Below are 15784 nucleotides of genomic sequence, written 5' to 3'. Positions count from 1 at the left end.
CACAATGTATGTCCCCCTGGCAACTCTTAAGGGTTTGCCAGATATAGAAGACATGATGGAAAGAGAGTGTGTGTGTGAGAGAGAGAGGCAGAAAGAGAGCGAGAGGAATAAGACTGAGAGAAAGAGAGAAAAGAGAAAGAGAGAGAAAATAGACTAAAATAGTAGAATGGGGGGAAATAAGGGTGGATATACAGCAGAAAGGGAAGATAGGAAGAGCTTTTCTGCCACGGCCAGCTGCTCTCATGAGAACATTCTGTCACCTTCTTGATGCCAGATCCTGTGTGATCATCTATGTCCACACACATCTCATTTTTAGCAAGCACTACCTTTAACTAATTTAGTAAGCCTTTAGGAATGTAGATAAGGAGTACAATGAATTATATTCAAAGAAAAAGTGATGGTTTCGTACCTGACTGTTGGAAACAGCTTGCTGATGATATGGGGAGAACCTGTTCTTGGCAGGGTCCTCTGATGTTGGGCTGAGAGGCTTTGGATCCGACATGGAGCGCTGAACACTCTTTATGGGTCTCGGTAGGCTTTGGTGACGCTGGGGTGATTCAGCAGTAAAGGCCTTCTGCTGTGGTGTCACATGGGCCTTGTTTAGTTTCTCCTGGGAGGCAAATGTTGTCTCCAGCATGCGATGAGGAGACAATGGAGATACAGGGGAGTATAGCACCTGGGGAGATTTCGGGGGCTGGCGAGATGGAGAATCGTTTTGTTGATACCCAATTTCCAGTGGGTCTGGTTTCCTCCTCTCGAATTTAGCAACTCCTTGGAGCCTAGGAGAGGGAGGGTCAGATGTGTTTGCACCTACTATGTGCAGACTTGTGGAGTACGGACTAATAGTCGTAGGGACACTCAACTGAGGGGCAACCACACCCTGTGACTGAGACTCTGGTTCTGTCTGGCAAGCCAGACTCTCTCCTTTGTGGGTCCTTTCAGGGGCCGCAATGTAATGTAATAGGTCAACCTTTGAGGTCTCTGCCATTGTTATGTGGATTGCAGGCGAATTCCTTCCTAATTGGTCAGGCTCTGTTTGGCATGATGAATCATTTGTGGTCTGACTAGCTATACTTGCAGAAGCCACTTTAGATGATGCTTCTGATTTAGCCTCACCACTAGACTCTGAGTGCTTGGATACACGTGATCGCCTGCGCCTCACTGGCTGCTGGTCCCATTCTCCCTGGTCCTCCTCGTCAGTCTGCACACTGCTGTCTGCAATACGCCTTGTTCTCCTACGTCTGTTCATGAATCGGTCCTCTCCATCTTCATCATCTGTTTGCACACAGCTGTCTGTAATCTTTTTCCCAGAGTCCTCCTCTGAGCCATCTCTCAGCCGAGGCATGGAATTCTGCTTTTTCATTGGCTTGGAATCAGCTTGTTTGTCACTGCTTCTCAAAGACATCTCAGAGGCAGAACTTTGAATAGGTCGAGCAGCCACCACAGCTTGGACCACTTGTCCATCCTGCCAAAATTGAACACTCTGTGCATCTTGTTGAATAACCCTACCACTCTGGTCACAAATAATGAAACCTTGAGGGGCCCCTCCTCCAACAACTACCCCTTGTATAGCACCCTTAGCAGTTGATGCTGCTGCGGCCACCACCGCTGATGCGGCGGCTACCTCTGCTGCTGCCACAGCTGCTGCCTCTGCTGCTGCTGTCTTTTGTCTTTTCTGCTCCTCCAACTGCTGCTGGAGCTGATGTTGCAGAGATTGAATTTGTTCTAGCTGCATTCTCTGCTGGGCCAGTTGTTCTCTTTGCATGATTAGTTGTGTTTCCCGTTCTGCCTGCTGTTGGTGTAGTACTTGCTGTTTGATTGTCTGCAGTTCTTGAATCTCACGCTGAACAATTTGTTGTTCTTTTTCTCTGTGTCGCTGAAGCTCAACGCGATCCCTTTCAAGCTCCTCGTGAAGGCGTAGCTGCCGTAATTTCTCTAGTTCAACCCGCTCTCGCTCGAGCTGCAGTGCATGCTCTTGTTGTTGGCTCAATCTTTCATTTTCCTTACTTGACTGAGCATCCGTGGGGGGAGAAGGTTTAGAACTCAGTGCCAGGGCAGCGCCATGTGATGTCTCTGGCTGAACCTGTGGCAGTGGTTGAGGTTGACTGATGGGTTGTCCTTGAGGTTGAGTTTGAGTCAAAGATAGAGGTTCAGTTTGAGTGGGTAGGTGGGTTTGAGTGGGTAGGTGGTGTAGCTGCATTTGAGCCTGCACTGGCTGGACAGATGGAAGTTGGACTTGAGCTTGAGAAAGGGACGCAACATTCTGTGAGGTAAAGCGAGTCCGATCTGTCTGTTGATCTGCCATAGACTGCATACTAGATGCTGGTAAATGTTGTGCTCCTAAGTGTGCCACAGCTTGGGTGGGTGGAATGGTTGCAGCTGTTTGTGCAGCGACTGTTGTTAAAGGCTTTCCAAGGTACACAGGAGTTTCCTGCTGTGAGCTGTTTGTATCAGGCACACTTCCTGATGGTGTAGCTGAAGTAGGATACTGATTTGGGGGAGGGTAGGAATACATTCCCTGTGTAGACAGAGGCATTCTGGGAGTCACTTGAGGCAACCTGGTAAGGCTAGCCAATGGTACAGCAGTCACACCGGTTGGGTATGGTCTGCAAACTCCTCTAGGCATAGGACGCATGACAGAAGAAGGCTGGGTAGTAATTGGCAGGGTGGAGGCTATGGGAGTGTTAATGGTGGAATATATCATGCCATCACCTCCTCTCATAGCAGCAGGGTACAAAGCACGTATACTTGCTTGTCTAGCATTTATTAGATTTGTTAATGTTTGGCCATTTGCTGTTGGTCTTCCATCTTGGCCATACAGAAGGTTTGCTCTTATAGAAGCTAAGCTTTGCTGGAGATTTAGCCTAGCTAAAGGTCCACCCCCACCAGCTCCATATGCCAACAATTCAGGGTTATTTCCATACCGGCTTGCATACTGGTCGGCAGAGTTAAGAGCTGCACACATGCGACTGATTTCTCTGGCAGTGGTTGCACTGTACTGGGCCAGATTTGAGTCCGGTGGTCCTGATTGATCACGTGAACTGTAGGCATAGTCGGAATTGATATTTGACATGGAGCCATATCGGCGAAGGGGTAATGAAGGGCCTGAAACATCTCCTTGGTGGCGCAAGTCTGTGTAAGATCCATACTGTGCTCCAATTCCAAGGTATCCACCATCATAACCTTGATTCATGCTGCTAAGATCTACTGCCATACCCCCCTGGACATTACTCTGATAGTGTCCACCTTCAGTCATGGAGGGCAGATTGGTATCAGACATTGAAGGTTGAAGGTTGGGTGGTTGATATGGCTTATGTTCCTCTGTCACTGCTTGTGTGGCGTGAGGCTTTTGTTGTTGTTGTTGTTGTTGTTGTTGTTGTTGTTGTTGTTGTGGTGGTGGTTGTTGTCGTTGTTGTTGGCTGACATTGTATTGCGGTGGGTAGGGAGGGTGGTTTGCTTGGGGGGTTTCATTGGTGGGGGTTTTATCAGAGGATACATTTGTAGGCTTCTGAGTGAATGACCCTGAACATGAACCAGCGAAGGGCAATTTGTAAACAACATCACAACACGCCACCTGGTTTTCTGGTTTAATCTGACCAGTGAGATCCAAAACCTGAGGAGGGGGAGGAGGTTCCTCTCTCTTTACCAGTTGAGTCACTGTGCCCACCTGTGATGTGTTGCTTTCCTCAAGTTGCACCATCAAAACATGGGGCTTACCTGTGGACAAGTTCATTATTGTTGGTTTGTTTTTAAGCTCCAAGGCATCTCCACTATAGACTTCATGGGGAGCATTAGAAGCAAGAACCCCAGACAATGACTGTGGAGCCAGCGGGGATACTCTAGGAATGGTACTAGCAGTCACTGCAGGCTGGGCACTGCTTGTCTGGCTTACTACAAGGTCTTTTTTCATCAGCAGTGGCTGGACCTGATTAGCTAAATTGTAACGAGCAAAAGAAGATTGCTGGTGGTGCTGCTGGAGCTGCTGCTCAAGAAGCTGTTGCTGTTGCAGGAGCTTCTGCTGCTGTAACTGCAGTTGTTGCTGTTGTATACCCAGGTTTTCCAGGCATGCATCAATTTTGGGAATGGATGGGTCAGTAATTGGTGGCTTGCTCTGGGTTAAACACACAGCCGATCCAACACCCTGGCCCAAATCCATACGGTTTTGCAAAGGATCTCCATACACAATTTGATGCTTAGGTCGGGACATGAACATAGAACTTGCAACTGTGACGCTAACTGTAGTCGGTGTTGATACAGATATGTGTGGTTGCTCTTGTGCATTCAGGTTCATAATAAGAGGTTGCACTGCTGTGTGTCGACCAGATGGCTGCTCTCCTCCTATAGAGTATCTCCTTGTATCAGACGCAATGGATGTTAGGTCCATCCCTTTGTCTGTCATTATAATTGGAGCTGGCCTCATTGGGGCTCTCAGATCCACCACGTTAATATTTTGATGAGTTTGACCCTGAGACTCAATTATTGAAGAGCCTTGAATATTTGAGATTTGGCCTAGATATATGTTCTCCATAGATCCACGACTGTGTGCATTTACAGTGCTCATACCAACATTAACCTTTTCAACATTTTGAGCCATCTGTGAAGAATGTTTAGGGGACCTTTTTGATGGATGCATTTGTGGTGATGTTGGGGAACTTGTTGAAGGGGGATGGGAGCTATACAAGGTTTTACAACTAATTTGTGTTGGAGATGACAAAGGGGAAGTGGAAGAATTGACAGTGATTGGCTTGGCAGGACTAGTTGTATTAGAGCCTAGGGTTATCACCATCACTGGTGAATCTTGAGAGGACTGTTGTCGTGCAAGACGAGGGGAATTTGCCCTTTGAGGTGCCTGTGCTCCATGGGTTGCTGCAGCCGATGTACGACCTCCAGGCAAAGATGGCAACTGCCTGCCACTACTACTAGTGGGTCTTACTGATGGCGTATGTGTTGGGCTTTGTGCTGGAGAAGCACTGGGGGAGACCGGGGGGCTGGGACCTTTGAAAAGGGAGAAGACTTTGGAGGTTAGGGACGATGCTCCAGGGTCAGGTGATGCCTGTGTTGGCCTCTGGGGGCCTGCTCTGTTGCTAGCAGGCCCTGTGCTACCTGCCTGTCGAGCTGTGGCAGTCTGATTGACTTGGGCTTTGGTTGTGGCAACACCAACAACACCTTCAATTTTGGCACTCTGTGTCATCATCCTATTTTGTGTTTCTTTGGAGAGATGCTGTGCTGCATGAATTCCTGGAATTCTTGGATCACTCCCTGTTGTGGAAAAGGACATGGGTGCAGTAACCTGTGTTGGGCTTGACCCGGGGGTTAATACAGTTCCTGCTTCAAGATTATGTTTACTGTCAGGCTGAGAAGGCCCTTTCTGCTGATTAACTGTATTTCCTTGCCTCTGCATTAGCTGTGCTTTCTTCATCATCTCCTCATAGACCTCCTCTGCACTTTTTAATGTTTTATCAGATGGTGAGGTTGCTGATGTCTTCTCTGTAGGCGAGTAAAGTGATGTGAAGGTTGGAAGGTTATATTCATTTCCTGATTTGTAAAGCTTTCCACCAATCATTTCATAGCCCTCTGCCTCTGAGTCCATAGATGGCGAGTATTCAGAACATGATGATCTGTGAAGTTCTTCCATCTCTGCAGCCTGCCTCAGTTCTTCTGTTGGTGATGCGTCCTCAATAGGTGAGAGATTACTAGGGGGAGTTTTGGATCTTTCCCTGCGTCTCTGTGCCCGTAGTTCCTCTTTATCCCTCTTGGTTTTTCGAGCAGTACTTCGGATTCTCTGTTGCTCTAGATCTCTCATCTGCTCCTGTTCTCTTAGTAGTTCTTCCTCTTCTCTGAGCTCATCCTCTTCAGATGAGTCCTCGATGGTTGGCAGCAGTGGCCCATGTGACCGATGTCGAGCCTTCCTCTGCTGCTTTGCCTCCTCTAGTCTTGCCCTACGACTAGGACTGCTGTCACTGTCATCCTCCATGGAGGACACAGATGTAGGGGAAGTTCCAGAGGTGTAGCTGGGAGTGGTTGCAGGTAGGGTCGATGAATATTCTCCCTTAGACCGCTCCTCAGGAGAACCTGTCAGACTCTCCATCTCTAGCTCTGGTTCTCGTAGGTCATGCTCTGTACTGAGCTCCATGTCTCGGTTGTAGCTGTTGGTGTTATTTAGCTCAATGGTCTTAAAACGGCGCAGGCCTCCGGCCATTACAACATCTTCTTCTTCATTTGACGCTGATGCCTTGGTGTCATCCTCAAAACTATTAGATTGTTGAGAGAGTCGTCGTCTCTCTTTGCTTAAATCTCCACTTGCTTTATGTCCCCTTTTTGGCTTTTGGTTCTCATGTTCTTCCATCTCCTCTTCATCTGCACTCATCTCCATAATTTGCCTCCTCATGAACTCCTCATCTGTTAACTCTTTGTGGGACTTCTTCTGTCTTACTGGCAATGGTGAGAGACCACTTTCGCTGCTGTCTTCTACATAATCATGACGAAGCTTACAACTTAGGTCATCCTCTGATTCATCCCTTGCTGCATCATCATCAGGATTGTAGTCCCGGCCGAGTCCTACAGACAGCGAGTGTGGCCTGTTCGATGCTGACTTTGACTCCAGTAGAGGCTTCATGGAGCTCTCTAGCTTTTTGATTTCTGAGGGGATGGAAGAACCACTGAGCTTGATTCCTTCTTCCACGATCTGTCCTGTAATCTCCCCATGAGAGCTATAGATCCCATCTGAGGAGTATCCAGTGTCACTTAGACTCTGTGTACTTGATTTGTTGTAATCCTGAAGAACGAGAGAAGACAAAAAGAAAGGTCAGAACAAAGAAATGATTTACCAACCTTGTATCCCACTTATTCATCCAACTCATAAGAAGTGACATTTTAATGGAACATTTTTAGATAATAAGAAGTTCAACAAATGGACCAAATACAACTGAAACAGCCTATTATTTTGACATTAGAGAATAAATACATTGCAAAGAAAAAACAATTATCAAACCACCAAATATTGGACAACATTAGGCTAAAATCAACCCAAATGTAACTTTGCTTTGTGGTTGTACAAGACAAGGTAATATGAACTTTCATACAGTTTACCACCAAGCAACCTTTTTCCCTATGCTAAACTTTTAGACTTGTTTTTGAGTATAATGTTATTTTGTTATAAGTTATTAATCATATTAAACTGATTTGGGTTGAGTTTGCCCTTCGACTATATGTACACACAGATGGATAAATGCACTGCAGACAGAGTGAATAAAACAGACAGTTAAACATACAAACATCTACAGACAAATGTCTTTCAATGACATGCTTGATTGACTTCTTTGACACATTCTCTGTTTCATTCTTCGAAACCATTGAAGAATAACGAACATGCGTAGAATGCTTTGAATATCATCACGAAGTGTCACAGTAAACAACAAGGCTTGCGTTTGACACAAATAAAATAAAAGTGTACAGAACCAGTGTGAGGAATGAGTGAACGGGCTGAACATGAGGAATTGACTGAGAGCATGGTGATGATGATGATGTTGTTGATGATGAAGATGATGAGGACGATGACGATGACAATGATGACAGTTATACTGATAGGAAATGATATAGATAAAGGGCGTAATATGTGGGCGTCATGATTCAAAAGGTAAATTATTTAAAGTAGTGATAATAGTAAGAGTTATGACAACTTCTACTTACTAACCTAAGGTCACATAGTAATGGTGGACCGATGAATCTGATGGTTATAAAGAAAGAACCGTCATCATAATGATATGATGACGGCGATAAACAGTGGTGTGGAATAAATAATGAAATGTTCATGATTTGATGAAGACAAGGATGATCATGAGAAATGGTTACAGTAACTCAAATGGAGCAAAAAATATAAAAATACAAATGATGAATCGAGAGTAACAAATGAAGGCGAAGAAGTTGCAGGTAGCTCACTTCATGGTGTCTTGACTTCTGTGTATCGTCGACTATCTTCATGTCTTCTGGTGAAGTGACAGTCTCTGTCAAGGCCTTCTTTGGTGGAGCCTTGACGTCTTCTTTTAGAGATTTAGATGTGACTTTAGTCTTCTCCTGGCTCTGCATCTGTTTGCGTGCTTGGTTGTTACCTGTGGGTTTAGACTGAGTAGGTGCTGTTTTTGATGGGGTGGGAGAGGCCTTAGCATGGTTAGGGGTAGTCTTACCAGGGGGGGCCTTGGCACCAGGAGGATGAGAAGGGCCCTTGGTTTGAGCAGAGGGCTGAGCAGACCCCTTTGTCTGAGTCGGCCCTTTAGCCTGGCTTTGGCCCTTCGTCTGGTTAGCAGACTGAACAGGGCCTTTACTCTGAGCATTTGATTGATTAGGACCTTTATTTTGAGGACCCTTACTCTGAGGTGAGGGTTGTGTTGGACCCTTAGTTTGGGAAGGTGGCTGACTCGAACCCTTAGGTTGGGCAGAGCCCTTGGTTTGAGGGGAAGCTTGGCTTGGCCCCTTGATATGAGGGGCAGGCCCAGCTTGTTTCACAGGAGAGACAGGGCCACTTACTTGGGGACCCGGTGGTTTCTGTTGTTGAGGACCTGTGGGCCTAGGCCCCAAAAGTTGATTTGGCCCTTTCTGCTGAGGTGACTGTTGATTGGCTGTAGCAGGTGATCCCATGGGCTGTGCAGCAGGAGCTGGAGTATCTCCCAGGCTTCCTGACAGAGCCCTCTGCGTCTGGCAGTTCAAGCACAGCCATTCTTTCTTCTGGAAAAACAAGAACAAAGAAAACAACAATGAAAAAAAGTTGTAAGTGAAACAAAAGCACAACAAATGATGATTATTTCAATTTGAATGTTATCAAATATTTGTCAATATTCATCCTTAAAAGATATAGCAGGCTGTATGGAGTCTATCAGTCATGTGTTTTACAGAACTACCAAGTTGATGTTCAGTGTCTCTTCAAGTAAAGTAGATGGTGGGGGGGGGGGTTAGGGTTACCAATGCAATGAAAAAAGGAGTGAATAGAGACATGAAAAGTATAAGTAACTTATATATATGATTCTTTACAAATAAAAATACTATGATAAAGTGACACAACCCACTAATGGACAACAAACACAAAGTATGCTCATAATTGATTTGTACCTTATTGACACTTAATGTTTCAACACATTATTTGATTATTATTTAATTATGCTTAATGGGTACAAAAATGTGCCTGATAGTTTTTTTGTTTAAAAAAAATGAAATCAGAAAGTTCTTGCATTATAAACGGTCATGAGTGCCAAGTGCCAAGGACTCAGTATAGCGAGTCTGAACAACTGTTAGCTTTCAACCATTTGAAAGCCTGTCCAAACACGACCTTTCATCTCTTGGTGAAGACTTAATCATTTGACAACATTAAGCCCTCTCAAACAGGGTACACAGAGGAAGAGTGCTGTGTGAATACAAATGAACACATCTGATATCAGATTGGAGCGGTTCATCTGTCCATAGACATTTTATTGCACATGTTAAAACACATATAAATGCAACACAAGAGAATCATAAAAGCAGCGAGAGATATAAGTCACAATATCAATATCCATAACTCATTCCACCTGAGTCAAGGAATATGTAAATCAGCTGCACATCTCCTTCAAGGCCGTTTGTAAGAGACAAAGACAGGATATACACATAAAGAGATTCAATGTCAGGTCAATGCAGCAGATCGATGGAGCTGCTCCATGGAAAGAAATGGTTACGTTACATGTTGTGAAAGCTAAAAGAGGAGGCGGCACCATGTTTGTAACGCGTCCTCTGCTTCTATGATAATCATCTGTGCTCGAGGCCTGAAGAGGGAGCGCTGTAATGCCAGAGACTCACTTAACAAAACAAATAACCTCATAAATGCCGCTATTGCCTGTTGCTATCTGCCCAATAAATCATTACTTTCATTGTTGTCATGCTTCAAAAACTGAATCGAGAAGTGAGAATTCAACAACATGCCTAGAAACAGCTAATTAAAGGGAAAAAATGTAGGTGTTCAGTGACTGTAACAAAGGACATCTTCAGTGCAGTCCAAAGAGTCAAGATGCGAGAGAAGGCGGACACAGACCACAGGCCACTTCTACTCTTTGTCCTGTTAAACTGCTTCGTGAAAGCAAACTAATATTTAACCACTTGCCGATGTGGGTGGTTGGAGACAAAGCTTAAGCCAACATTTTACAGAAGAGGAAAAAAGGAAGTTGAGGAGGTGGAGGAGGGTTGAATAAACAGGAAGAAGAAAGTGGTGGGGAATCATCCTCATGACAGGAAGAACGAAGGTGGTGATGAAGATAAAGTTGTTATTTTTAACTATATGTGATGCTACTTCTTTTTACTGTATTGATTAAATGAATGCCTATCAAACAAATACATGATATTTATATAAGGCTAGTGCAGAAAGCATGAGAACTTCATTGACCAAGTGTAATGTTTATGTTTATTTAAAATAGGGCTGCAACTGATTGATTTATCTACCAATGATATTTCTTGTTTAATCTAAAAAGGTTTGCTTACAATGTCGGGGGGAAATAACAAATGTCCATCACAAGATACCAAAGTCAAATGAAATGTCTTTAAATGTCTTGTATGGTCTGAATGACAGCCTAGAATCAAAAGATATCCAGTCAAAGAAGTCTACGTGTGGAGCAAATATTACATTTGCCAAGCTTGAAAGTGTGGATATTTCTATTTGACAAATATGTCCAAGTTGATGTCTTTTAACGTCTTATTTTGTCTGAAAAGTCTAAAACCCCACAAAACTAACAGAAGGATGTGCAGAAACTCTCAAAAATAATATGAAAATTGTGATTAATTCAGACTTTCTTCTGTTGGTATTAAGTAAATTAGAGCCAACATGAGTGTTAAATTATGCAACTGCCTTGTTTAGAAATGATGCCATTTGAATCATGAATACTGTGAAAATATGCAGTTCAGTAAGGACAGTGCTGCAGCACACTGACGAATAGTGTTGGCATTTTTCAGCATAAAAGGACATAAAATAAGAGCCTGGCAAACACGTGGCTCGTTTAAACAACATTTCAAGGAGTGAAACACCGGGGACTATGATAACTGTCATCCTTCAACTTTACTTTAATAGTTTGAAAAAGTAACCTTTCTAAAATACCATAACTGCCTAAAACAAAAGTAATGGGAAAAAAAGACAGAAACGGTGGCTTCATTTAAAATCGGTTTGTAACATGCTATTTTTCTGTTCAAGATAAAACCTTTCTTAATGTTCCCGAATCCTACAGGAATCTACATGAAGCATGGAGGGAGCCATTGGCATGCCAAACAGACAGACTTGCTTTGTTTCCATCTCTCTCAAGTACTCTACTGAGAAGCTATATATAAACAGGTGCAGTACGCTCAGAACTAGCCATCTGTGCCGGTTTGTTTCACATATTACAAGAAAAGAATTTTGTGGAAATGTCAGAAACGAACGTCTGCAATTTCCTCAAAACACCATCAAATCAGCTTTTAGCGTTTTGAAGTGTCATGAAGCAGAATCTTATTATATACCTTAATTACATACTATATTAACCTTTTTCCGTGACCAAGAAGCTTTCTTCCTGCCATGTTGGCACTGCCACACTCCCATCTTGGCTCCTGAATCAGCATAACAACACTGCGTGGGTAAACGGGAGAGAGAAGCGAGGCCAAACTGGAGCTGGGAGTAGCAAATTATTCATGTAGAGTGCTTTAGCTTGTACAGCAGTGAAGCATGTGGGCTGTGCTTCCCACCTCGGCCCACACTGTGTGGAGGAAATCAGGTCCGTATAGCAGACTGAGCCTCTGCGCCTCAGAGACAGGCCTTTAATGCACCCTGAAAACAGAGCAACCAATCCACTGTGGAAATCCACTTTTACTTTTTAACTGCTATCTGAGTGAGCGCACTTACAGTTCAGTACACAGAGATGAAACTACAGCTAAACAACAATAGAGACAGATAATGAAAGTTTTTCTTCCAAAAATATATTGGTTTTGGCAACAGAGTCTTTGTTTTGTGTAACTTCTTACTTTTCGTCTTTTGGGGGATTTGTTCTGTGAGGGTGTGTCTTCGTGGGAGGCTTTACTGTATGTATGTTAGTGTGTGTGAGGCAGTTGGCTCAGTTTGTTATGGAGATCATCTTGTTAGTGAACTATTAACCTCATTAAATGGTTGGAGGTTAACTTGTGCTTAGTTGAGGGTGTATTTAACGTTTGCTCTGAACTGTAACTCAGATGTGACTGACAAGACTACACACTGAATGTAATCTATCAATTACATCTGAAGCATAAGGTGTTTGCTCTTATCCACTGCAACGTGCAATGAGTCAATTACAGAAGTGGCTTTCAGCATATGGTTAAGAGATAGTAAGACAAAACACATGGTCTAAAAGAAAGTGTGTGTGTGTGTGTGTGTGTGTGTGTGTGTGTGTGTGTGTGTGTGTGTGTGTGTGTGTGTGTGTGTGTGTGTGTGTGTGTGTGTGTGTGTTGTTTACAGAAATAGAGGCAGCGGGCCCAGCTAGTTAGTGAGATCACCTTGTTGGTGAATTGGTAACCTCATTAATCAGCAGGATATTAGCAGGTCTATTTGGTGGACTGTGCACTGAACTCAACTACATTGCTTCTACTTCAGTCCTGTGTACTTTTGTTGTCCTTACTGTACAGTGTTTCCCACAGAATTTGATTCTATTTGTGGGGGCACCGCACCACCCCCCTTTTATGAGATCCATTTGTGGCGGACGATATTTAATTGTGGCGGCCCGCCACAAATAAATCAACGTGGGAAACACTGCTGTATATCAATTAGTTATTGCTCCTGTTCATATGTTCCATGTCTGAATAATGATATGGTGTCCCTGATCTCAATTCACCTCTTCTATCATCTATACCATATAAAGCATACAAATACACTGCAAACACATCCAATACAGAAATGCACTGAAGTAGACTACCAATACATGATGTTGAATAATGAGCCGACAGCTTAATTTGTATTTAAGTTTAAATGTGCTGATCGTATGATTATGATATTGCTGCAGACATCTGCATGCCTGGGTGTGTTTGTCGGTTTTTCAGCGTTCCCAATTTTTCATCTTCGGCTGTTTTCTATATCTCTTACGCTGAATGTCTATTGAAAAAAGTAAAGGATTCTGCATATGTGAGATTTTTAAATAAATTGAATATCAGAACACACATAAAGATAGAGATGCAGTGCAGTTCTCAGGTTCAAATCAAATCAGGTTTTATTTATATAGCACATTTAAAAGCGATTTTTGGTCGAGCCAAAGTGCTGTACATGTAATAAAAACACATTACTACAAATCACAATAAACGACAATAAATTACAACAGATATATCTTAAAAAAACAAAATAAAAATAAAACACACGGAAAAGTCAGGAGTCGTGCTCCGCTCTAACTAGAAAGCCAGAGAGAAGAAGTGTGTTTTTAGTTTTGATTTAAAAACCCCTAGGGTCTGGGCCGACCTCACATGGAGGGGCAGAGTGTTCCAGAGCCTAGTGCCAGCTGCTGCGAAGGCTCGGTGCCCTCGGGTTTTTAGCCTGGTCTTGGGCACTACCAGCAGCAGCTGGTCAGCAGACCTTAAAGCTCTGGCTGGGGTGTAGCGCTGGAGCAGTTCAGTTATATAGGCCGGAGCCAGCCCATTTAGTGCTTTAAAAACAAATAAAAGGATTTTAAAATCTATTCTGAACCGAACTGGAAGCCAGTGTAGTGAGGCCAGAATAGGGGTGATGTGGTCGCGCTTTTTGTGGCCAGTCAGCAAATGTGCAGCAGCATTTTGGACTAGCTGTAAGCGTTTAATTGAGGCCTGGTCCATACCCACATACAGAGCGTTACAATAGTCCAGTCTCGAGGTAACAAAGGCGTTAATAACCCTTTCTAAGTCTTTAAAAGATAAATACGACTTGGTTTTGGCCAATAGTCTTATTTTAAAAAAGCAGGATTTTACTACGGTGCTGACCTGCTTGTCGAATTTAAAAGTGCTGGTGAAGGTCACTCCAAGGTTCATGACCGAGGGGAGGATGTTTTTTTTGATAGAGCCCAGAATATCAACCGGAGAGGCTGGAGGTTGCGGTCCAAAAAAGATGACCTCGGTCTTGCTCTCGTTGAGGTTGAGGAAGTTTTTGCTCAGCCAGGATTTAATCTCTGCTAAGCAGTTCTGTACTGTTCAGTACTGTAATTCACTAGAACATTTTAAATATACAAATATAGCTGGTGCATTGTGGAGTGGCTCCTTTACTTTACAGTTGTACATCTCTGCATGTTACACCATTTACCAAGAAAACAATGTTAAGCTTGTGATGTCCACAATGTTTGAGATGTAAAGTATACCAACTGAAGTAAAAGTGTGTAACGCAAAGGCAAATGTGAATTCTGTTTCGTTTTTTCATTTTATTTTGACAAGGTTGTTGAGTGAAGCTGAATCTGCCATAAGAAGCAAAGGTGGATAGTGTTAACACCGGCAGTGTAGTGATGCTCCATCCAATCATCTCACAGCCGGAATAGCTGCCCTTTCACTGTCAAAATAATGAGAGATTGAACACTGCAGGTTACCACAAGGAAAAGGTCAGAGAGATTGATCCCATTCTCATAGATTGATCCCGCTCTCAGAGAAGCTTGCTGAGACATTACACCCATGATCACTCACGTGTGTGTGTGCGTGTGTGTGTGTGTGTGTGTGTGTGTGTGTGTGTGTGTGTGTGTGTGTGTGTGTGTGTGTGTGTGTATGTGTGTGTGTGTGTGTGTGTGTGTGTGTGTGTGTGTGTGTGTGTGTGTGTGTGTGTGTGTGTGTGTGTGTGTGTGTGTGTGTGTGTGTGTGTGTATAAATTGAACTGAATGTGTGCATGCAAGTATGTGTGGGACTACATTTGCATTTGTCGATGTCTATGCTAATGTGGTTAGGTATTAATTAACTAAATTATATAACAGGGCAAATAGATTAATTATCCAGACTGCTATCCCCTAATGACAAGCAAAGCTATACACAGGTGTGTGAATTACAACTTAAAGCGCTCAAATGGGGCTTCATTTGATTAACGCATGTACCATCTTGAATTAAAACTAACTATGTTTACCGTCTAACTCAATTTAGAATGATCCAATAAAGGCAAAAATGACTTGAATGTGTTGGTGCAAGAAGACCAAGCTCTTATAAGTACCAGACAAACTACAGGCTATTTGGTAAAAGGTGTTTTAAAACGTGTTAACAAAACAACTATACAGTACAAAAGTTTGCTTACTTCAGGTAAACTTGCACAACCCCTGCAGGATGGTATCGGAGTTTGTCCACTGTGCTCACAACTGATTCGCTAAATGTGTCATTGCATGCGTACTGTCACATACTGTAGTAGTGAAGTGTCTTTTCTTTCTTCTATAGATGTTGTTGGAACTGAAGTGAGAAAATATGACATGTAAGACAGTACATTGTGTTTTGTTGCAGTTAATTAATGTGTGTCCCTTTTTATCTCATTTGTCTTCATTTATATATTTTTGAATGATACTGAAGTAGTGATATCATTATATTGCCTAATCCCAGTGGAATAGTGACTCCATCCTCTAGCTGAAATGCAGCCCTGCAGTCTTTCTTTTTATGCTGGGAATTTTTCTACATGAGAAGAGGTGGCTACTGAAAAGCATTTTCCTTATGAAGACATATCTGCAAACGTAAAAATGACCCCAGTGGAAATGTTGATCTACCCTAAAATTACACGATTCCCTTTCCTCCGCATGGCTAAAATAAAAAGGTCACATTGTTCAACAGCTCAACTCAAAATCCTTCTCATTAATTGTCTTTTTTT

General features: G+C 43.1%; 1 protein-coding gene across 1 annotated transcript in view; it reads right to left on the bottom strand.

Moving 5' to 3' along the window:
* The window catches only part of bsnb (bassoon (presynaptic cytomatrix protein) b), a 57009-nt gene that overhangs the window by 7346 nt on the left and 33879 nt on the right, over nucleotides 1-15784 (bottom strand). The window contains exons 5-6 of the mRNA XM_034139557.1: nucleotides 7939-8721; nucleotides 410-6775 (exon numbers count right to left, since the gene is read on the bottom strand). Coding sequence (XP_033995448.1) covers nucleotides 410-6775; nucleotides 7939-8721 — 7149 coding nt within the window. The remainder of the gene's footprint in view (nucleotides 1-409; nucleotides 6776-7938; nucleotides 8722-15784) is intronic.

This window comes from Trematomus bernacchii, unplaced genomic scaffold (assembly GCF_902827165.1).
Source record: "Trematomus bernacchii unplaced genomic scaffold, fTreBer1.1, whole genome shotgun sequence".
NCBI lineage: Eukaryota > Metazoa > Chordata > Actinopteri > Perciformes > Nototheniidae > Trematomus > Trematomus bernacchii.
Note: the sequence above shows the minus strand (reverse complement) of the source record. Positions and strands in the feature narration are given on the sequence as shown.